Source organism: Girardinichthys multiradiatus, chromosome 6 (genome assembly GCF_021462225.1).
Source record: "Girardinichthys multiradiatus isolate DD_20200921_A chromosome 6, DD_fGirMul_XY1, whole genome shotgun sequence".
NCBI classification, from domain to species: Eukaryota; Metazoa; Chordata; class Actinopteri; order Cyprinodontiformes; family Goodeidae; genus Girardinichthys; species Girardinichthys multiradiatus.
The window spans coordinates 31356848-31381678 of NC_061799.1; the positions used below are offsets into that span (position 1 = coordinate 31356848).

Consider the following 24831-nt stretch of genomic DNA (forward strand, 5'->3'; position numbering starts at 1 on the left):
ACTGTAGCAATAGTATAACAGAATATTTTTGTGGTTTTTAGACTTTTTAAAACCTTGAAATACCTACCAGCAACCAGACAATGCCTAATGTAAATTGAAGATCATAAAAGCAAATCTGATTGATAGGGAGGGATTTTAGGTGGATGAAGAATGACATACAACTCAGGCTCTCAGCAGTTGGCCAGGAGTTCGTTCAAACTGAGACCCTGTTGTTTTGTTTGGCCTGTGTGTGTGTGTGTGTGTGTGTGTGTGTGTGTGTGTGTTTCTCACTCCTGGAATGACAACAGTGAAAGCTTAGAATGTCTACCAGTTAAGTTCTTAGACACCCACCTACTGACAGAAAAATAAAACACACATGAGAGATGAACTTTTTTTGCTGATGAGAGGGGGGAGATAAATTAGGGTTAGACTTAGAGTGTGGCGATGTAAAATTACAGCTGTTTTTCATATCTATGCTCATAAAGTGGAATTTATGAACATCTTGACTTTTAGCTTTGGATGAATCAACAGAGTTGCCTGGTTACGCAGAGTTCCTCAGAGAATAACCAGGCAGAATACAGCAGCACCCTCTGCTGGTTTAAATGAATTCATGTCAGCTCTACAAAAAACCCTCATCCTTTCTGCTACTTACTTACTAACTGTTCTACAGACACACAAAACATTTAAAAAGTTGGAATTACCCTATTTCTGTTTCTATTTCTTTGCCCTTTTTCTAGTTGTCCAGAGGATGGACAATGTCACAGAGGGCATGCAGAACTATGGAGGCAAGATCAATGCTGTGGAAACAGACTTAAGGAAACTAGGTAATGTTTAAGATGATGCAATTCAGTTCAGTTCAAAAATACTTTATTAATCCTGAAGTGAAATTAATGCAGATTTATTATACAATGATTGAAGGAAATATTGACTCTGACATAATTTTTGTTGAGATGCACCAATCAATTGGCCAGAGATTAGAATCAGCTAACTTTCCTCTTAATTGGCTCTTATCTGTGATTGAAAAGTTGAAAACTGAAAGTTCAGCATTTTTTCAGATTTTTTTTTTCCATTCATTAAATCCATCTAAACAAAGAACTGAAACCATTTGCGGCCTGTAGTCACATCAACCAACAATATACTACATACTTTGATGCACTTCCTTTTCCATTGGATTCAAAATGACTACATCTGTCAAACCACTTGCATCAGATGTATTTCCTCTTTTTTTGTTTCAGTCCTCAGAATACAAAAATAGAGCCAGTTAAATTTGGAATACACAGGTGTGACCTTCAAGAAAAAATGCAAAGTTGTATTGGCCACAAAAAACCATGATTAGTGCATCTCTCAATATTGTTGTATAGCCTACTGATGCTCAAGCTTTTTTAGTAGATGGTCAAGCAGGAGAGAAGTCCCTCAATGCCACCAGTGAAATGAATACGTTCAAATCAGATCTGGAAGCTTTACAAAACCAACTGAAAGACATTAGCAGTAGAGCAAGAAGCAACAGAGACATTTTGGGAGAGCTGTTGGCCACAGGAGACAACATGCAGAATGGCCATGTGTCCCTTCAAAGAGTTCTGGCTGGCAACACAGAGTCATTGCGAGGGATCAATCAGTCGTTGGCATCCTACAGTGGAATGATTTATGACCTCCAGGCAGACACTGCACGGCTCCAGTCTGACCTCCAGGACCAAGTCAAAGTGCAGAGCGAGACTCAAGTTGGCATCATCTCGCTTAATATCACGCAAGGCCAACAGCGCAACCTGCTCAGCACGCTCCAGAAGACAGTCGAAGATGTTAGCCAGACGGTGCAGAAGCTGAAGAATGACTTTCAGATTCTGCAGCAAACAGCCAACCACACATGTTCAGACTCAGAGTGGCTGAAAGAAAAGGTCCAGAATCTTCAGGTTTTGGCAACAAATAATTCCGCCCTGACCATCTCCAACGGTGACACACTGGATGACCTGAGAGCCCAGCTGAATTCTTTGGCCAGCCAAATACAGAACACCTCAGCTATCACCAACAGCCATGACCAAGGCTTGCATGAGCTGATGGACCGCCAGAGATACAATGATAATGCCACCTCTTTGAAGTTTGATGAAATGGAAGCGCGATTGGACAGGCATGAAAGCAACATGGACCGTGTGACAGGAAACATGAGCTTCGCATCGCAGATCTTAGGAGTCATTAGCACTGATCTGACGGGCCTGAGATCCTGTGCTGAGACAGTGTTAAGACATACCGACCTGTTAGCAGGACTGAATGCTACAATGGAAGAGGCCAAGGCCAACAGCAAAGACCTGCGCACACAACAGGAAGAACTTGCAAGCAGGTTGGACCAAGAGGTGAACAACCTGACCATGGTAATGGAGGAGATGAAGTTGGTGGACAGCAAGCACACACAGCTCATCACCAACTTCACCATCCTGCAGGGTAAGAGCAAACAAGATTCTTAATGTGAATGTTGAAAATGTTTCGCTTATAGAATAATCATGAATTACATATAAGCAAAAAACGTTTGTCTTTATTTGTGAAAGTTGAGGCATTTATACTTAACCTTTGTAGACATTAGGAGAGTTTCAGCAAAAGAAACATCTTTCTGGGGACCACAGCAGTTTGGTGGGACTATAAATGCTCTTCCCACTGCCTTTATCAGAGTAAAAACAAATCACTGGAGTAGAAATTTACCCTAAAAAACAGCACTGGTAGGGACGTAGTACTTTTTCATTCACCTGTCAAAATGGTTGATTTCTTTCAACATTACAATATATTTCAGCCATATTATATGAAATTAGTCTAAAATCCATACTTTCTATTAACTGACTGATTTTAAATAATCTATATCTGTCTACAGCCCTCTGTGGAGAAAAAGGATCTTCTTCCTGTTAAAGTAATATTTTAGTGTTTTAATCCCACTGAAACGTGGTGTGGAGAAAGAGATGTGGTCCTGTGTGTGTCAGGTTTGTGTTTGTCTCCAACTTTTAAGTGATTATGACATAGTTTTATGGTGTTAATGGGGAAATGTTGACAACTGTGATTTAATCCACCAACCGAAGCTATTTCTCCTTAAAAGTGATAGAACATGTAAGTCTGAGTAAGTGAAATCTGTTTTAAAATTTCTTAGGGTATACAGCTTATCGTGGACTTACTAGTGATTCTGTATGACTCACAAAGTTGAATCGCTGTGACAGAATCATTGGCTTTAGGTATATTTTTGAAAATTCCAGCTTTTAATTCTACGATGAAGCCTCTCTGAACTACTCTCAGTTGCTAACTGAGGTCAACAGTGCTGCAGTGGGAGGAGTTACTCCCTCAGACTCAAAAACTGTGTTTTGGAACAGACAGGGCAAACACTCACAAAAAAGTGTCAGGGTAAATTATAGTTCCTGGAAAAGGATTTCCCAAACAACAATTCTCAGTCTCATCATAGAAGAACACCTATTTTTGCTATAACTTTTCCATATTTACCTAAATTGTACAGATGCAGTTGACCAGATTACATTTTTTTCAAAAGAAGCCCAACGTTAACAAGCTACTTTCATTGGTTTAGGTCCACCGGGTCCAAAAGGCTCGAGAGGTGATAAAGGTCCCCAAGGCCTTATGGGCCAGACAGGACAAAAGGGTGAAAAAGGAGACAAAGGAATGGTAGGGCTGGTAGGACCAAAAGGAGACAGGGGTGCTACTGGACCACCAGGGGTGACAGGTCCAAAAGGTCCCCTTGGAGCTCGAGGGCTTCCAGGACCTAAAGGATCAAGAGGGTCTGGAGGTAGACCTGGAAACCCTGGTGAAAAGGGTGACCCTGGAGCTAATGGATATCCTGGTTTGGATGGAAAACCTGGATTTCCAGGGCTACAAGGGCCAAATGGACCTAGAGGAGAAGCAGGACCTCCAGGTTTAGAGGGACCTCGTGGACCTGTTGGTCCAATTGGCCCTGCTGGTCCTCCGGGCCTTCCTGGCCTACCTGGACCTGTCATTCCTGCCATTATTAAACCATCCAAAGCCCCTCAAGTTGTTAAACCTCCCCTACCAACGTTAGATCCCGTACCAACGGAGAAACAAAAAAGCTCTGCATCTTGGCAGGACCAGTCCCCACCTGTTATTACCACCCCTACACCTGGTGAGTTTAACCTTATTTCAAACCTATATTTCACTGCTGTAAGACAAAGACGTTGTATCTCTTGAAAATGTAGCGTTTCAGAAAATAGAAAAATATTATCTTGCTTCTAAATTTAATTTAGCACTGTTTGGTCTATGTTACATGCTCTTGTTGATAGTTTACAATAGGAAATGTGTCAATGAAATTCGAGACAGATGTGAAGGGCCATCAACAGAGTTGATTTTTAAAAGATAACCAAAAAGACTAAAACTGGAAAGACAAGATTTTTGCCCAACAGAAACAATTTGTGTTTATGTGTGGTTTACTTTTGCTTTAAAATACTGGTATTTATTTCTTCCAGGTTGTCCTCCTAAGTTCAGAAACTTTGGGGACAGCTGCTACTACTTCTCCTCTAGTTCCCAAAGACTCAACTTTAATGAAGCAAACAAGTTCTGTAAAAACATGTCCTCCCATATGCTCATAATCAATGACAATGAGGAGCAGGTGAAATTAATAATACACTTTAGATTGCTATACCAGGTATTTGAAATTATCCTATAAAATGTTTTGTTTCTCTTATATTTTTCTCCAGCAATTTGTAAGAAATGCCATTTCAACAAAGGGCTATTTCTGGCTGGGGCTTACCGACAAGGAGGAGGAAAATGTCTGGAAGTGGGTGGATGGAACCATACCAGTTTTTACGTGAGTCATAAATTCATGCATGCAGTTTATTTATGTATATCTTATTTCAATTTCTTTCTACTGGCTTGAATAAGTGTAACCAGTTTGACTTGTCATTATTATCAGAAACTGGAAACCTGGTCAGCCAGATAACTGGACTCATGGTCATGCAAATGGAGAGGATTGTGCAGGTCTTATCCATAATGCTAACTGGAATGATTTCTACTGCACAGACCGCATCGGTTTCATCTGTGAACAACCATCTGAATGTCAGTACCTTCTTAAAATCTGAATGTCTGGACATTTAAAATGTACTAGATTTGTCTCAAAAGTGTTTCTAATACTTCTTTTGTATTTTCAACAAACCTCATTTAAAGATTAAATCAAACATTTTCTTGTCTGACTCATAACATTCTGGGTTTCAAAGTAAAGAATTTGCTTTAATTAAACCTCATGCATTAATTAACATACAGTATCTTTCACAAGTATTCTAACCCCTTGTTGTGTCATGCTATAACCAGAAACTTCAGTCAGTCAGTCATTTTCTACCGCTTATTCCATAGCGGGTCGCGGGGGTGCTGGTGCCTATCTCCAGCAGTCTATGGGCGAGAGGCAGGGTACACCCTGGACAGGCCAGAAACTTCAATGTATTTCAATTTTATTCTTTACAAAAATGCTTAAGCTAATTCAGACTGGATGAAGAGAGTATGTGAGCAACAATTAGACCTGAACATTGGGTTCTCTTTAGGTTGCATTGTTTTTATCATTATCCATTATCCTATCAATTCTGACCAGCTTCCATGCCCCTGCTTAAGTAATCCCCACAGCATAATACTGACACCAAATTATTCACTGAGGGGATTGTTGAGGATGGTGTACGTTTTTTGTTTTTTTTTAAATAGGGTTTTGCATGTATGCCAGAAAAAAGTTATTTAGTTTGTGGTTGTAATGTGTCATTCTGTTTAAGGGGTATAAATTCTTTTTTTCAAAAATTAAACTAATGTTAAATAAATATATTCCTTATATGTCATGTTTTTCTCTTTATAGTGTTGGTTCAAGTTTTATAGCATCCATCTAAGACTTCCTCTGTCCGTGAAGCTGGAGCTAAAGTTGGAACAAAGATGAAAGTCATGAGAAGGAAGAAGCTTTGACTGAAAAGTGAAGCTGGCTTCGTCAGGCATCATGGAGACTGGCAGATAATTCTAGATAGTCACATTTGGTGCCAGTTAGTCTTTCAAGGCACTTTAAAACAAACTGTGGTACCTAAGGCAGAGCAAAACTATTCCACTACTGTACCGAGTAAGATTTGTTATGGAAGTATCATGAGATTGTAGTAATGTCCGTAGGCTGTAACAAATTAGGACTTGGTGCCGGCCGTTCTGTTTATGTACATCTGTAAATAGTATTCTAGAAAATACAGTATTGTTTGATATTTTACATTATTGCTGTTATTAACAATTTTCTTCCGATTTTATACTTGGAAATCTTTAATAAAAAATAATTTCAGATTTTGAGGTAGAAAAGCTGAAAACAGCTTATATTATGTGAAAAACATTATATATAGGTATCCTGTAAACTCCTACAACAATTCACAAGCATTCACACTGACTCACTAAACAACTGCAACTTTATATAAGAAAGATAAGTAAAGTCTGGGTTCTGTCACATTTCTAAAACTAAAAGCTTCCAATAAAAGATATTGTTTTGTAAGCAGTTCTGCTCTTTTGGTGCTGACAACGTTACTTGGAATTGGGCCCGTCAGGAGATTTTATATATAGCTCTTAACAACATGTAAATGTTTGCAATTTAGCTAGTATAAGATGATTTATCCAAAGTGCTAAATACAGTATTGTAGGTGAAACAAGTGTTTGCACTATCAGTCATTACTGTTGTAAAATGGGCCATTGTTGCATCCTGCATTGCTTAAAAAGTTCTGGTTTGTAATCTGTTGTCACATTGTCCCTCTTTTTATTCACCAACTTAATAATGATCAACCACGACACTAAAGCAATAAAAGTGTAAAGATGCTTTGTGTTGAGTGACTGATTTTTGCTTTTTTATGGGGTTTAAATAAAATGATAGAGCCTAGGCTGGCTTCTTATGTTTTATAACTAATCTTGACAATTTGAAACTGATACTTAAGAACTATTTTTTTCAGACCTCTCAGATACTTACCTCTTATATCCATCCATCCATTTATCCATCCATCCATTGTCTATACCCACTTATCTGCATAGGGCTGCAAGGGGGGCTACCTGTCTTTAATAGTCACTGGGCGAGAGGCAGGGTACACCCTATACAGATGGCCAGTTCATCACAGGGAAACACAGAGACACACAGAACTAAAGGTAATTTAAGGGCATGCATATATTTGGACAGTGGGAGGAAGCTGGAGTCCCCAGAAAGGTACTCCAGCCCAAAGCCACCTCACAACTCCTTCTAGAAGCTCCATGGGTTACTGAAACAGTATCTTCAAAGGGAATTAAAAAGTCCTTGAACACTCGAGGAACCTTATCATGTAAGCATTAAACAAATCAGCTGGCATTACGGATTCCATCTTTTGAGCCTGAGTTTGACTCCTGAGAGTTTCTCATTCAAGCCATGAGGGATGCTGCTAAGGATGGCGAAACCGAAGCAAATGATGACAACAACAATAAACACTTCTGAAACAACCGGCCTTCTTAACGTTTCACTACTAGGCCTTATGTTTATCTTCAGAACTTTGACTTGTACAAATCTGTTTTTATTCCTGATTAAATTCTTCCATCTGGTTTGTTTCTGTGCATTTCTTCCTCTTGCAAAAAGTGTTAATGCTGCATTCACCTTAAATAGGTACATTATGCATGCAGTCTGAACTGAACCACTTTAGCTTAGATGGAAAACTTTCTCTTGCTGACTGTGTAGTGATGGAATCTTTTTCCTATTTCTTCTTCTGGTGTTGACTGGAAAGATTGGGATGGTATAGGCTCTACAAGTGCATATATGATGGGCCTAAGTGGTAGGATTGGGCTCAATATACAGGTCCTTCTCAAAATATTAGCATATTGTGATAAAGTTTATTATTTTCCATAATGTCATGATGAAAATTTAACATTCATATATTTTAGATTAATTGCACACTAACTGAAATATTTCAGGTCTTTTATTGTCTTAATACGGATGATTTTGGCATACAGCTCATGAAAACCCAAAATTCCTATCTCACAAAATTAGCATATTTCATCCGACCAATAAAAGAAAAGTGTTTTTAATACAAAAAACGGCAACCTTCAAATAATCATGTACAGTTATGCACTCAATACTTGGTCGGGAATCCTTTTGCAGAAATGACTGCTTCAATGCGGCGTGGCATGGAGGCATTCAGCCTGTGGCACTGCTGAGGTCTTATGGAGGCCCAGGATGCTTCGATAGCGGCCTTTAGCTCATCCAGAGTGTTGGGTCTTGAGTCTCTCAACGTTCTCTTCACAATATCCCACAGATTCTCTATGGGGTTCAGGTCAGGAGAGTTGGCAGGCCAATTGAGCACAGTGATACCATGGTCAGTAAACCATTTACCAGTGGTTTTGGCACTGTGAGCAGGTGCCAGGTCGTGCTGAAAAATGAAATCTTCATCTCCATAAAGCTTTTCAGCAGATGGAAGCATGAAGTGCTCCAACATCTCCTGATAGCTAGCTGCATTGACCCTGCCCTTGATAAAACACAATGGACCAACACCAGCAGCAGACCATCACTGACTGTCGGTACTTGACACTGGACTTCTGGCATTTTGGCATTTCCTTCTCCCCAGTCTTCCTCCAGACTCTGGCACCTTGATTTCCGAATGACATGCAGAATTTGCTTTCATCCGAAAAAAGTACTTTGGACCACTGAGCAACAGTCCAGTGCTGCTTCTCTGTAGCCCAGGTCAGGCGCTTCTGCCGCTGTTTCTGGTTCAAAAGTGGCTTGACCTGGGGAATGCGGCACCTGTAGCCCATTTCCTGCACACGCCTGTGCACGGTGGCTCTGGATGTTTCTACTCCAGACTCAGTCCACTGCTTCCGTAGGTCCCCCAAGGTCTGGAATCGGCCCTTCTCCACAATCTTCCTCAGGGTCCGGTCACCTCTTCTCGTTGTGCAGCGTTTTCTGGCACACTTTTTCCTTCCCACAGACTTCCCACTGAGGTGCCTTGATACAGCACTCTAGGAACAGCCTATTTGTTCAGAAATTTCTTTCTGTGTCTTACCCTCTTGCTTGAGGGTGTCAATAGTGGCCTTCTGGACAGCAGTCAGGTCGGCAGTCTTACCCATGATTGGGGTTTTGAGTGATGAACCAGGCTGGGAGTTTTAAAGGCCTCAGGAATCTTTTGCAGGTGTTTAGAGTTAACTCGTTGATTCAGATGATTAGGTTCATAGCTCGTTTAGAGACCCTTTTAATAATATGCTAATTTTGTGAGATAGGAATTTTGGGTTTTCATGAGCTGTATGCCAAAATCATCCGTATTAAGACAATAAAAGACCTGAAATATTTCAGTTAGTGTGCAATGAATCTAAAATATATGAATGTTAAATTTTCATCATGACATTATGGAAAATAATGAACTTTATCACAATATGCTAATATTTTGAGAAGGACCTGTAGGTGTGTCTGAGACCATTTATAGCTGAAGTAGCGGGAGAGGTAGCCATTCTGAATGAAACACACCAAGTGGATTATTTCAACAACTTGGCTTAAAATGATCATTGAATATATTTGTCAATGAAATCTGACCATTGTAGCCAGCCCTGTTAATATTCACAAACCTCTTTCAAAGCCTTTTCTAAATGCATTAAGTGTCACATGCAGTTCTTTTTTTTTTTTTTTGCCTCAGCTGCACAGACCACAAGTGAACACATTCACAGGAGGAATTGAATTACAATAAACATATAATAGAAAGGATGAGCTCAAGAACACTCAGATCAGCTGCCTTTTTCCTTATGTGATGTAACCAGGTGTGCGTGGTCGTTTTTATTAGTTATTTACAATGAAATAACTAAATCAAAAAACTGACTAGGCTATATAAAATGCGAGCTTGAATGATTCTACAAAATGCCTTAATAACTTTCAAACAGTTATATAATAAAATATACCTAAATAAATGTTTTTATTTATTGAAACTGACAGACTCCGTTTTATTTAATTCATCTGTTTATTTTAGAATGCATGTTATTTTCGTTTGGAATTACACAGAACAAGTCTTACTGTAAATGAATCTTTTGTTATCACTATTTTGTTTAATGTAACGGCAAAAGGGCATCATGTGACCAACGTCACCTGACGATGACATGCTATTTTTATTTTTTATTTTTTTACAGCAAATGCTGTATCTCCTGATTCATCGTAACTGGTTTTGAGTGACTTTGGACACTGAGAAGTGTTTGACTTTGAGCTTTAGATTTATTGTCGGTGTCACAGTTTTATTCGTTACCAGACTGTCCGCTTCATTTACCCAGCATGCCTCGCTTGTTGCCGTCTGGAGAGAAGGAGTGACTGTGTAGAAACGAGTCAGCTAGCTCCATTTCACATCTGTGTAGCTGTTGTTACTATGTGTTTATTCTGGTTGAAGTAAGAGGAGGGGAGAAATATATATATTTAAAGGAAGGCGAAATATCTTGTCCACACCCCAGCGATGCCTCTCTTCACGACCAACCCCTTTGATCAAGATGTTGGTGAGTAATCAGGCTAACATAAGTAGCTGGGACCAGACAGCTTTGTTTGGGTTTTCGCAGCCTTTTAAATCACTCGCTCTTTCTAAAAAAAATCCTACATTCGTTCAACCGAAACAAGGGTATAGTAAATGCTTATATATCTGTCTTATTTCTCTTATGGTCACGGAAATGCAAACCTAAAAGTGGGGATCAGATGCTGTCATTAGCTAACTACAGCAGCTAACGAGCTCTCTGCTTCATCATTAGCTTTCTGAATCCCACCGTGTGTGGGTTAACCAGCCTGAAATTAGTCAAGAAGTGGAAGTGAAATAGGATGTGGTGTTATCTGAAACCAAGAAGTTCCGCTGTATTTCTCCTGCTCTCTTTGTTCAGTGTGGAGGTGGTTAACCACTTCATTGGCATGTACAGTGAGCAGGAAAAACATCACAGAGCACCACAAAGATAGAAAAAAATATTCAATTTATAAAAATAGGAAGAATAAACTGCAATGTATGATGTCTGTAGAGCTGAAACAATTAATCGGATTAATCAATTATTGAAATAATCATCAACTAATTTAGTAATTGAATAATCATTGACTGAGTATATAGACACTGAAACATGCCTTTTGCTGAAAGAACAACTCACTCTGAGCAGTAATTAAGCCAAAACTGTAGAAAAAAAAAGTGTTTTGCTTTTAAGATGGAAAACCTTATTTGTCTGTAAATATGCTCTATCCAGAACTCCTCAAGTGGCATAGCATAAGCTTCATCTAAGCATTATTCATGTTCTTACAAATGTTTTGTACAATTGTGCCTTGCAATATGCAACAAAATGCATTGTTGCTTTTTTATTTAAATACTTTATTATTAAAATGCCGTGTTCTGAGCTTTGAATTGAGTTTTGTTTTTTTTACATGTTTTTGGCATTTACAATGCATTTAAAATGCACAATAAATGTTTTTTGGTTTTTTCTTTAAGTTAAAAGCACTTGTTTATTGAAGTATGTTAATTCACTATGAGTGTCTCCTGTTAGATTAATTGATCAATCCAAAACAAATTGCCAGATTAATCGATTTCTAAAATGATTATTAGCTGCAGCCCAAAATGTCTGCAAATTCAAACAAAGTGATTAGACTTTTGCACCGTTTGCTATGAAAAAACATACATCAATGTTTACTTTTCAAAATCATGGGCAAGTTTTATGTTAGAGCAGTATTTGGGTTTTGCAAGCTTTGTATGCAGTAATAGATTTCGATCTAAAAATAATGTAATGGAGTTTTAAAATACTTTTTGTCATAATTTTACCACCATTACAATAAGTCTAAAAATGCAATGAAAAAATTCCAAGTCGGTATCAGCCATTCCTAAATTGGGTATCCTAGGGTTTGCAGGGTGCTGCCCCACTGGACTGAGCTTGTTTAGGCAGGCTCCAGATAGTCAGGATTTATTGGACCCTAGAGGCATACTGTCTGACATATTTTTCTCTTTTCTCAATATATTCTTTCACAAATCATTTCCATTGGATGTCAATTATTTTTTGGCTTTGAAGAGGTTGCAGCTAACTAATTACAAATCCTCTCCAAGAACTGTAGATGAAAACCAAATACTTTTTTTTTCTTTTTGGATGAATTGCTAATTTGTCAGTCTTTACAATAAACAGTTTGCAGTAAGAAATATAAAATAAAAAATCACTTCTCAAGAATAGCTCACAGCTACAGTGTTTTGATGAAAATCTAAAACCTCCCAGGTTATGGGACATGGCTATCTGTACAAATACAGCTCAGCTAAAAAGAATTACAGCATATATTCTTTAATACTTTAACAAGACAGATTATTGTGCACTACTTTTTTTTTCACACGTTACAATTTAAAGACTTAATTATTTTTTAACAAGGTCAATGCAAAATTCTTGGGAGGAAAAACGTCTGATTTGCTATGTGTTAGATTATTAAAATATTCCTTCATGTATTGTAACTATTCGGGACCCGTAGCAGGGCTTTTATTATTTATTTACTTTGGGAGCAGAGATGGCATTGCGCCATACGAGTAAATGAGAGCAGCCGTGTTACACCACTCTGCAGTTAAACAGGATTTTGCTAATATTTTTAAATGAAGACAAAAAATACCATCATTAGTGGGCTTAAAGCAGTAAGCATTTCCTAGTTTGCATTCCCTCTAGATTAAGCAGACCCTTTCCCTAACTCTGAGATTTCCTTAAGATTAATGACATTTCCTTATGAAACACCTCACTGTTAGAGAAAAAAACTAATGTTGAGACTTCTTTGCCTAAGTAACAACTTCTACATTGAAGAGTGTTGTTGTCAGTGCATTGTGGTAGAGCTTGGTATAGTGTGTTCACTGCTTGGATTTTGGGTTTTTGAACAGCTAAAGATTGATCAGGACTGGTCGAGTGTAAAACTAACGGATCACTAGCTGATTTCTTGGTGCATTTGTAACTGAAGCTGGACTGATGATATCCCTTTCATTTTTAAAAATTGTTAATGTTGTCAATCATATTTATGATCATTCTGTCCGTGCCATGAGTATCAATTGGTTTCTTTTTTATAAAAGCTACCAAAAAAGAAAAGTAAAATCACACACCAAGCCCAAAACTTTGATTACTTAGTTTAAGGTAAAGTAAGTTGTTATTCATTTAAACATGTACAAACTCACTTCAAGTTGTATGAAACAAGATTTAATTGCTGCAATAGTAATATAGCTGATGTCTTGACTCTTTGCTCTTTGGAAGGGCATCAGCTCACAGAGATGGAAGGGATCTGACATAATTTTCAATTCTTGTCAAATTTCCTTGTGCTTGATATCTTGCCATATAAACAAACATCCAGTTTGTATGACATAGTTTACCACTGAATGACTTGACATGTCTTACAAAATAAAAAAAAAACTATCAGACCTAATTGTCAATCCTTTAATTTCATATTTTATATATATTTTTTATGCTATGATCTGAATCTTGCTTAACCACATTATTTACCAGACATAAAAAAGTTTTCTGTTACACTGTTAGGCTTATGGTGCTGCTCATTTGCACCATCGCACAATGTGCTTGTTTTCTCCACAGACAAGTTAGAAGCAAAAATTTGTTTAAACCAAGATATGATCATAGAATTAGAAACTGGACACACCAATTGCAAAAATATTTTTTCAGCTTTTTATTTTTTTTACAATGCCTCTTTTTTCTTACTCCCTCTATAAAATGTAAAAACAGTGCTTTGATCAATGAGATTTCTGCTTATATTGTATGCTTTTATTGTTCTTTACAGAGAAAGCAACCAGTGAGATGAACACTGCAGAGGACTGGGGCCTCATTCTGGACATATGTGATAAGATAGGGCAGTCCCGCACTGGGTAACTTAAGCTTTCTTATTTCTAAGTAGAACACAAAAACACCACAGTTTTTTTCATTAAAATTGTTTTTTGAGCCTACATGTGGGGTTTGATGATTAAATATATTTATTGAGTCATGTAGTATATTTCAGAAATGTTCATACCCCATTTTGTCATGTAATACCACAAACTTCAGTGTATTGAATTTCATTGGGATTTTATGTAAAAGACTAAAACAAAGTACTACATAACGAACGTTACGACTGTAACTACGGTTCTAGGAATCCCGGATGACCGCCAGAGGCGGTGCTTCAAGCACTGAATGATCATTCTTGTGCATGCGCAGGTTGAGAATCATTACCAACAAAGTCACCTGTGACCTACCTGTGATCCTCGTGAGTCAATAGAGTCGCATGACACCGGAAGGTCATTCTCCCATATTCCTCGCGAGCAGGCGGAGACCGAGGGACTGAGCGCTCTGGCTGTCATCCGGGATTCATAGAACCGTAGTTACAGTCGTAACTTTCATTCTATTTCATCCCTACTGACCATCAAGGTCCCGAGGAATCCAAAACAACCACAGGAACACAGCAACATCACCTACCTCAGCAGGATGCAGAGGGTAGTCGCTCCAGGATGCCCTGTAAGGGAAGGGGCGTGGCAACGTTCACCCTGTAGAACCTGGCAAAGGTGCTCAGTGTCATCCAGGAAGCTGCACACAAATGGCCACTCAGCGACACTCATGGCAGCCCACGAGGTGGACAGGCTCCTAGTGGAGTGGCACCGCGGACCCCCAGGTAGGGGCTGATCCTGCAACGAATAAGCCACAGAGATCACCCCCACAATCCAACGTGCCAACCGCTGCTTAGAAAGGGCCTGAACTTTCCGAGAGCCAGCATAACAGACAAAGATGCTGTCTGTCTGCCGAATGGTGGCTGTGGAGCGGACATACGCCTCAACCGCTTGGACAGGGCAAAGAGGCTCAGAGGGGGTCCCAGGATCGAAACGGGAAAGCCATAATGGCAGGATGTTGCCGGCCACTGCAGGCACCTTCTGAACAAAGGAGGCATTAGTCCACAGTGTAACAGTGGAGCCATCCGGGTTCCACCAACAACACGGTTCTGAAAGAGACAGAGCATGTAATTCTCCCACCCGTCATGTGGGCCAACAGGAAGGCGGTCTTCAGGGAGAGCCACTTGAGATCCACCCCCGTAATTGGCTCTAAAGGGGAGACTGAAGCGCTACAAGCACCAACGACAGATCCCATGCAGGAGCCACAGGACTCCTACGCCAGCCAACAGAGCAACCACTGAACCCGATGTGCAAACAATAAATGGCCGCCACATACACCTTTTAAGGTGGAAGGGGAGCGTCCCAGATCCAGCAATCCCTGAAGGAAGGCCAGCAAATGGGAGACTGGACAATGTACAGGGTCCAATCCCCTACCATGGCACCAGTCGGTAAAGACAGCCCGCTTTGCACCATAGACAGCCCGTGTGGACGGCGCCCATGCACCAATCATGATGTGGCCCACCATGCCCCCATAATGGGAAAAGGCAGAGCCTGCCTCTGTAGAGGCAAAAGCCAGAGCTGCAGGCAGGTCGGATCAGGGTGGAGAATCCGGCCCCCCAGGGAGATGAGATCCCTCTTGGAGGAAAGGCGCATCGGCGAGCCAGGGCATGTCCAGCAGAGGAAACCAGGTCCTCGCTGGCCGAAACAGGGCCACCAATGGGAAAAGGCATAGAGATGGTTCCAGGGCCAATCGTGCACCAGTGCGTCGCATCCCAGAGGACTGGTACTGTCTGTCTTAGAGAACCAGAGGGGACAGTGAACTGCATCCCTGAAGGCAAACAGGTCCACCTCCGCTCTGGGTAACTGTGCTGGAAGCTGAGCTTCAGCCCCAGTCTCAAGTGTTTTTCAGCCTCTAACACGTTTTTTTCCAAGATTGCCCCCCATTTAGTTTCATTCACCTCCCCAAAACCCTGACAAGCTAACCTGTCTTTGAAGAGAAGCATCCCTTGAACATGATGCTGCCACCATAGTGGTGGATGTTGTGTTCAGGGTGATGTGTAGTATTAGTTTTCCTCCAGACATTTTGTATGACGGCCAAAAAAAATTGTATTTTGTTGCTATTTGACCAGAACACCTTCTTTCACATTTGTGCTCTGCCCCCTACACGAGTGCAAATGGGACTTCTAATGACTTTCTCTGCCATAAAGGCTAGGTTTGATGAGTGCATGGTAATAGTTGTCCTATCAAGATAATCTTCCACCTGAGCTGTGGATATCTTCAGCCCCTTCAGAGTATGAGCCTCTTGGTCATTTCTCTGATTAATGCCTCTTTTGCCTGCCTGTTTGCATTAGTGGATCGCCATTTCTTGATAAGTTTACAACAGATGATGGATTAAAGTGTGCTCTGAGATGTTCAAAGCTTGGGATATTGTTTTTGTAACCTAACCCTGCTTTAAACTTCTGACTGCTGAGTTTGAATTACCGTATTTTCCGCACTATAAGGCGCACCGGATTATAAGGCGCACCTTCAATGAATGGCCTATTTTAGAACTTTTTTCATATATAGGGCGCACCGGATTATAAGGCGCATAGAATAGAAGCTACTGCAGTCAAACGTTTGACTGGGGTTGCGTTATGCATCCACTAGATGGAGCTGTGCTAAAGAAAATGTCAACAAAACAGTCAGATAAGTCAGTCAGTCAAACTTTATTAATACACTACAAACCAGCGTTCTGATAACTCCATTCACTCTCATGGTAAGGTCTCCTCTACATAGAATTCTATTGAATAGAGCCAACCGCACGTTAGGAATGCATTGTAGTCTATGAAGTTGAAGTTGAAATCAAACGTTAGTTAAAACGTGAAAGGGAACCTTTCCCTGATTCAGTAAACACGTAAAAGAAACAGTTTGATGCACTAAATCAAACGTTAGTACTGTTAACCTTTCCTGTTTCTGTGCCCTGACCGTAGTCTGATGACACAGGGGAGACGCTTTCTCCAGGGCCGAAGTTACTAGTTTCCTCGGGGTTAACTCCCTCACTCATACGTTGCTGAGTTGAGCATGAAGAAACAGCATCAAAACACTGAGTTGTTGACGAGATTCTGGGTTCTTTTTAATGACTTTGCAGCACGTAAAAATACAGGGCTTACAGACTCATACACCGCTGCTCCGGTCGCCGTCTCTACCCACCCCACACACACAATAATACCGACGTCACTCCTTCACTCTTGATTCTCAGCTACGGCAGCACACAGCGCCACCTCTGTCCGGAGGAGTAATGTCAACATCTTCCATACACACACACGAAACATACACCCCACACACTGAGCTTCTAATCACATATAGTTCAGGCAATTTCTGCAACAGTACATTCAAACGTTATACACACACAAGTGGTGTTGGACTAGGAGTAAGCACAGTACAGGTGTTTACCGCTATTACTTTGGCGACACCCCTGACTACGGTAGCCGTAATGCTGCAAGCGGTGCGGCTTTGTAGTTTACCAGTCGTACTGAAACATTTTGACAGAGCGGCGTATACAACCAGTATGGATCAACCAATTAACCAATTGATCCATATATAAGGCGCTTCGGATTACAAGGCGCACTGTAATTTTTTGAAAAAATTAAAGGTTTTTAAGTGCGCCTTATAGTGCGGAAAATACAGTACACAAAAGTGGACTATATTTATTAATTGAGTGACTTGAGTGACAAAACTGAACATCCAACTTTTCAGGTTTTTATTTGTGTTAAACATTAAAAACATAAAATATGTTTTCTTCCACTTTAGAGCTATGTGCTTCTTTGTTGATGGTCCCTTTCAAAGATATCTCGATAAAATACAGGAAAGTTTGTGGTTGTGATGTGACAAAATGTTGAAATGTTCAAGGGTTATAAATACTTTTTGAATGTAAACTTCCCGTTCATTCCTTCAGACATCTGAGTTATGCTCTTCTCTTTCAGTCCCAAAGAATGTCTCCGCTCTATAATGAGAAGAGTGAACCACAAGGATCCCCATGTAGCCATGCAGGCATTGACTGTAAGTAGACTGTAAACAAACAGCAGTGTTTTGCATCACACAGTTAGGTCCTAGAGGACCTAACTGTGTGATGCAGTGTTTGCTGTTCTAACTAAAGTGTAGACTGTCATCTTTAATTTTAGGCTATTTACTTCAAGACTGAAGGAAACATCATTTCAAGCTCTTTTTAACAGAGAACTATCATGTAATGAACAGTTCCATAAAGATATTGACACTGCACATTTTTGATGCATGGCAAACAAAATCTGAGAAACTGGCTTTAGTTGTGACCCTTGGAAGTTTGGAACTTGCTATTATCTACAAGCTCCAGGATTGGCCTGCAGAACAATGTGGTGCCTTCATCGAGAAAAGCAGATTAATGCCGGATCTTCTCCATATGCAAGAGAAACGTCTTTGCAAAGCCAAGTGAAGAATGTCAACATGCACATTTAATGTAAAGATGCTACGAGAACCAACAGAAAGTGTTGCAGGATGCTGATCATTCCCAAACATTTAGTTAAGAATAAAATTATCAAAGACATTTTTCTAAAATATTAGACTTAGAACACATAAAAAAATCTGGAAGAAAAGACTGGAAGATGAAAAAGGAACTAAAACAGGTTGTGATCCATTGAAAAAAAACATATTGTGGTATAATCATTCATGACACTGATATTATACAGGAGTATTTATTAATGGTGTTGCTGCAGAAGGAAGCAGCTGGACCAGTTCTGCATTAGATTGTAGATAGATATACTCTCTGCATAGAGTGAGCATTATATAGTAAAATTGATTAAATTGCTTTGATACCTTGGGGTTGTTTTGACATAAAGAATAAAAAACAGTCTTGTGTCCTCAAATCTATCAGGTGTTCATCAGCCTAGTCAAGCTAAAGGCAGAATACTCAAACAACAAGCAACATCTAAAAATTGCTGCAGGATAAAAGCCTCAAAAAGGAACGAAAATCTCTTCCTTTTGTGTTATTTGTTCTTAACTTCAAATGGGGTCTTTTCCTGCAAAGGTTTATCTGTGAAGTATTGAAACAGACCATTTCTGATTTGCTCTGTTTGGCAATACAGTGGTGTAAAAAAGTGTTTGCTCCCTTCCTGATTCTTTTTTTTGTTTTGTTTTGCATGCTTGTCGCACTTAAGTGTTTTAGATCATCAAACAAATTTAAATATTAGTCAAAGACAACACAAGTAAACACAAAATGCAGTTTTAAAATGAAGGTTTTATTATTAAGGGAGAAAAACAACTTCAAACCTGCATGGCCCTGTGTGGAAAAGTGATTGCCTCTAAACCTAATAACTGGTTGGGCCACCCTTAGGAGCAACACCTGCAATCAAGCATTTGTGATAACTTACCATGAGTCTTTTACAGCACTGAGGAGGAATTTTGCAAAATTGTTGTAATTCAGCCACACTGGAGGGTTTTCGAGCATGAACAACCTTTTTAAGGTTATGCCACGGCATCTCAATAGGATTCAGGTGTGTACTTTGACTTGGCCACTCCAGAGTCTTCATTTTTTTTTCTTCACCATTCAGAGGTGAACTTGCAGATGTGTCATTGTCCTGCTGCAGAACCCAGTTTGTTTCAGCTTGAAGTCTTTAACAGATTGCCGGACATTCTTCTTCAGGGTTTTTTGGTAGATGGTTCCACTTATCACAGCAAGTCTTCCATGTCCCGAAGCAGCAAAACGGCCCCAGACTATTGGTATGATGTCATTTTTCTGAAATGCGGTGTTACTTTTGCTGCAGATGGGACACAAACCTGGTCCTGTTTAAGGGATTTCTTGATTGAGAACAGGTGTGGCAGTAATCAGGCCTGGGTGTGGCTAGAGAAAGAGAACTCAAGTGTGATAGACCACAGTTAAGTAGTGTCTGAAAAAAAAAAGGCAGGGCGCTGTTGGCCAATCACTTTTTCACACAGGGCCATGTAGGTTTAGATTTGTTTTTCTAACTGATTTTTTAATTTGTTGGATTATCTGAAACACAAACATGCAAAAATATAAAAAAATCAAGAGGGGGCAAACACTTTTTTTTACACCACTGTACATAATGTACAAAAGAGTAATTTGTTTTGTGACTTTTGAACTGAGAATCCTTTTAAAACCCTGACATGCATCGATACCAGTATCAGTCTTTTTTTTTTTTTTTTATACAACAGTGCAATGAGACACAAAACTTTTGTTTTCTTTTTTCTCTCTGTGTGTGTGTCTATATATATATATATATATATATATATATATATATAATAAAAAATAAAAATAAAAAAACATATTTGAATAAAGACATAAATCAAAGACGTGGGGGAGAGGAATGGTTTTCACAATCAAACAGAGAGTTCAAATAATTAATATAATTCAGGAGAGGTCCCCAGGTCTTTTCAAAGAAGTCTAGGGAGTAATTTATGGAGAAGCTAATCTTCTCAAGCCTGACAGACAGCAACAGCTCCTTCATCCACCCACCATGTGATGGAGGATAAGTGCTTTTCCAGTTTAACAATTTGAGCCGTCTAGCCAACAGGGTGGTGAAGGCAAAAACCAAGTCTGCTTGGTCCTAGAGTTAGTAGGCTGTAAAGGGGTGCCGAATATGGCCAAAAGGACTTCGGGAGTAATAATTGTATTGTATGCTGCACTAAGAGTTGAAAAGATTTCTGACCAAAATGTGACAAGTGTGGGACAGAACCAAAACATATGGCAATGGTCTGCTGGAGATCGCCCACATCGGTACCTGAATTGGTAGCTGTAGGGTAAAACTTAGACAGCCTCAGGTTGGGGATAATGAACTCTGTGCAAGACTTTAAGTTGTAAGAAGTCTGTGCTTTGCACATATTGAGGATGAGTGGACCAATCGCAAAACTCGTTGCCAATATTTATCCGGTAGACTGATACCTACCTCTTTCTCCCACAAATCTTTGGGGCTTAATGTCTCGCCATTATTAGTCGAATTAATTAGTTTGTAGATGTTAGAGATTAACTGTTTTTGCTTAGGAATGAGAGCCGATAAAGAGTCTAAAAGGGTGTCTGCTGGGCAATTCAGGAATCTGGGATATTGTTTCTGAATGAAGCACCTTAGCTGAAAGAAACAAGAAAAGCTGAGTTTTAGGTAAATCGAATCTCCTGGAGAGCTCGGAAAAGGACATAAAAGTACCCTGATTGTATAAATCTTAACTCTTAATAAGTTTACTAATCCCTTTGATAGACCTGATGCTAAAAGCTGAGTCTGTGCAAGAGGTAAAAAAAGTGGTTATTTGTAAGAGGGGAAATATTTGAAGCCCTGTAGAGCTTCAGACTCCCTCTAATTTGAATCTATATCTTAACAGAGTTAAGTACAATTGGGTTTGCAGTAAGATTAGAAAGATTTAAAGGGAGGTGAGAGCAAACCAAGGAATGAAGAGAAAATTTAGAAGATGCGAGTTCCAAATCTACCCATGCAGGTCGTATGTTGTCAGGTGTATAAATAATCCAATACAACCATTTGTGAATGTTACAGGCACAGTAATAATGTGAAAAATTAGGCAGAGCAAGCCCACCAAGAGATTTGTGATGCTGCAGCACTGATTTCTTAATGCGTGGATTTTTATTACTACAAATAAAAGAGCTTCTTAAGCCATTTTTTATTGTTTAACTTAAATTTAAATAATATTCTTGATCCAATTCAAGCCTCACCTACACTTTTGTTCAGTCCTTACTGCATTAATAATTTGTATATGTGCAATAGATAAATACTGATAAACATATCTTGACAAATAGACCAATCCCCCGTGAAATCGCTGATATGCAACATTTACCAGATTTATTTTGGTCATATGTTTCAGTTGTAGCTTTTTGATCATTGCTTCCTGCTCCTTTTGTCCACACAGCTCCTGGGTGCTTGTGTTTCAAACTGTGGCAAAATCTTCCACTTGGAGGTTTGCTCCAGAGAGTTTGCCAGTGAAGTCAGTAATGTCTTAAACAAGGTGTGTGTAATTGATTTCTATTATTATAATGTCAGTTCACGTGTACATTGGGTAGTTGTGCTTTTATAGATATATATCTATATATAGATATATAGATATACATGGGTTGGACAATGAAACTGAAACACCCGGTTTTAGACCCCAATAATTTATTAGTATGGTGTAGGGCCTCCTTTTGCGGCCAATACAGCGTCAATTCGTCTTGGGAATGACATATACAAGTCCTGCACAGTGGTCAGAGGGATTTTAAGCCATTCTTCTTGCAGGATAGTGGCCAGGTCACTACGTGATACTGGTGGAGGAAAACGTTTCCTGACTCGCTCCTCCAAAACACCCCAAAGTGGCTCAATAATATTTAGATCTGGTGACTGTGCAGGCCATGGGAGATGTTCAACTTCACTTTCATGTTCATCAAACCAATCTTTCACCAGTCTTGCTGTGTGTATTGGTGCATTGTCATCCTGATACACGGCACCGCCTTCAGGATACAATGTTTGAACCATTGGATGCACATGGTCCTCAAGAATGGTTTGGTAGTCCTTGGCAGTGACGCGCCCATCTAGCACAAGTATTGAGCCAAGGGAATGCCATGATATGGCAGCCCAAACCATCACTGATCCACCCCCATGCTTCACTGTGGGCATGCAACAGTCTGGGTGGTACACTTCTTTGGGGCTTCTCCACATCGTAACTCTCTCGGATGTGGGGAAAACAGTAAAGGTGGACTCATCAGAGAACAATACATGTTTCACATTGTCCACAGCCCAAGATTTGCGCTCCTTGCACCATTGAAACCGACGTTTGGCATTGGCATGAGTGACCAAAGGTTTGGCTATAGCAGCCCGACCGTGTATATTGACCCTGTGGAGCTCCCGACGGACAGTTCTGGTGGAAACAGGAGAGTTAAGGTGCACATTTAATTCTGTCATGATTTGGGCAGCCGTGGTTTTATGTTTTTTGGATACAATCCGGGTTAGCACCCGAACATCCCTTTCAGACAGCTTCCTCTTGCGTCCACAGTTAATCCTGTTGGATGTGGTTCATCCTTCTTGGGGGTATGCTGACATTACCCTGGATACCGTGGCTCTTGATACATCACAAAGACTTGCTGTCTTGGTCACAGATGCGCCAGCAAGACGTGCACCAACAATTTGTCCTCTTTTGAACTCTGGTATGTCACCCATAATGTTGTGTGCATTTCAATATTTTGAGCAAAACTGTGCTCTTACCCTGCTAATTGAACCTTCACACTCTGCTCTTACTGGTGCAATGTGCAATCAATGAAGACTGGCTACCAGGCTGGTCCAATTCAGCCATGAAACCTCCCAAACTAAAATGACAGGTGTTTCAGTTTCATTGTCCAACCCCTGTACATATATATACATACATACATCTCTATGTATAATTCTCTATGTATTTATTTATGTATAATTATGATGTATAATTATTATTTGGCTACATCCAGGGTCACCCAAAAGTGTGTGAAAAGCTGAAGGCACTGATGGTGGAGTGGGCAGAGGACTTCCGCAATGATCCACAGCTTAGTCTGATCTCAGCGATGATCAAGAATCTACGCGAGCAAGGTGTCAGCTTCCCAGTTGTGGGTTCCCAGGTAGGTCTGTTGGCAAGGGATATTTACTTTTTTGCTTCATAATGCCTTGAATTCTGGATCCAGTGTGCAATTTAGCATGCCAACAGAAGGCAAAATTATCTATTTAACTGATATTTGACCCTATTCTTCCAGGCTGCAGAGCAAGCAAAAGCAAGCCCAGCATTGGTGGCTAAGGATCCCTCCACCACAACAAACAAGAAAGAGGAAGAAGATCTGGCCAAAGGTAAAAAAGGCTTCAGAGAATGGCGGCTCTTCTGCAAACAACCAAACTGCCACAGAAAATCTTAAGTAATCAGAAATGAGCGGATAATTTTTTTTTTAAATATGTACTTTTGTGTTTGCATTTTCAATGATTTTAAAGGAATGAATTCTTTTGTATGCAGCTATTGAGCTGTCGCTAAAGGAGCAACGTCAGCAACCGCAGACCTCCTTATCGAGCCTTTACCCGAGCACTTCCAGTCTGCTCTCCACACATAAGTCCGACGGCAGAAAAGTCCGCGCCATCTACGATTTTGAGGCTGCAGAGGACAATGAGCTCACTTTTAAGTCAGGAGAAATCATCACTATCCTGGATGACAGGTGAACTTTTATCAGATTTTACTCAAGAAAAAGTCTAAAGGTTGAAAGAAGTGGCGCAACATGTTTCTATTTGTCTATTTGGTGGTAAAAGACAGTTGCCACATTGAAATTTCCCTTTGTAGGGCAATGTATGTTCTAACTGAGAAGAAAATGCGATGAACTATTGTTGATTCTGTTTTTGTTTAAGTAAACTGGCCATTCACAGTTTGCTTCAAATAATGTACCAATGATTCTAGAAATGTTGTTTATGTTTTAGTGACCCCAACTGGTGGAAAGGGGAAACGTACCAGGGAGTCGGCTTGTTCCCTTCCAACTTTGTCACTGCTGATCTCACTGCAGAGCCTGAGATGAGTGAGTATCAGAGATGAACAAAACATATCTTCAGATATCACTTATTTCTTTTTCTATTTATTGTATTCAGTCATGACAAAACAGCTCTATGGATCCTGGAGTAACATATGCTTTATCACTTATCTCTGAATTGATCCAAATTATTCATTTTAAACAGAAAAACAATAATTGTTCCAGCTGCTTAAATGAAATATCACTTATTAATACAGTTCTAAAATGTTATCCATAACATTTCTTTATATTTCACCTTATTCTAATGTGTAGACTGAAGCAAAAATAGCTTTTCGAAAGCGGGCGTCTTGCAGTAACCTGCTTAAAAGACTTACCAGCGCTGTGCTACTCTGTGCTCCATAATGGCTATGCTCCATAAGACTTTAAAAACATTACCACCCAGATTTTCACATGTAATCTAAAGATGTATCCTTCAAAAACATATAACAAATGTTAAGTATTTATTGTGCAAGAGGGCTTTTGTGTTTCAATACTTAACTGATGATTAAACTATTGCTCACACTGTTATTTATGAATTTG

The 24831-nt window shown here is 39.8% G+C and overlaps 1 protein-coding gene across 1 annotated transcript in view; it reads left to right on the top strand.

Annotated features, from left to right (window-relative positions):
- LOC124870129 (collectin-12-like) overlaps positions 1-24831 on the top strand; it is a 66235-nt gene that overhangs the window by 34844 nt on the left and 6560 nt on the right. Inside the window, exons 4-17 of the mRNA XM_047368654.1 lie at positions 717-803; positions 1369-2412; positions 3530-4096; positions 4437-4579; positions 4668-4777; positions 4883-5029; positions 10370-10440; positions 13706-13790; positions 17744-17819; positions 21663-21758; positions 23224-23370; positions 23503-23593; positions 23754-23949; positions 24206-24300. Coding sequence (XP_047224610.1) covers positions 717-803; positions 1369-2412; positions 3530-4096; positions 4437-4579; positions 4668-4777; positions 4883-5029; positions 10370-10440; positions 13706-13790; positions 17744-17819; positions 21663-21758; positions 23224-23370; positions 23503-23593; positions 23754-23949; positions 24206-24300 — 2955 coding nt within the window. The remainder of the gene's footprint in view (positions 1-716; positions 804-1368; positions 2413-3529; positions 4097-4436; positions 4580-4667; positions 4778-4882; positions 5030-10369; positions 10441-13705; positions 13791-17743; positions 17820-21662; positions 21759-23223; positions 23371-23502; positions 23594-23753; positions 23950-24205; positions 24301-24831) is intronic.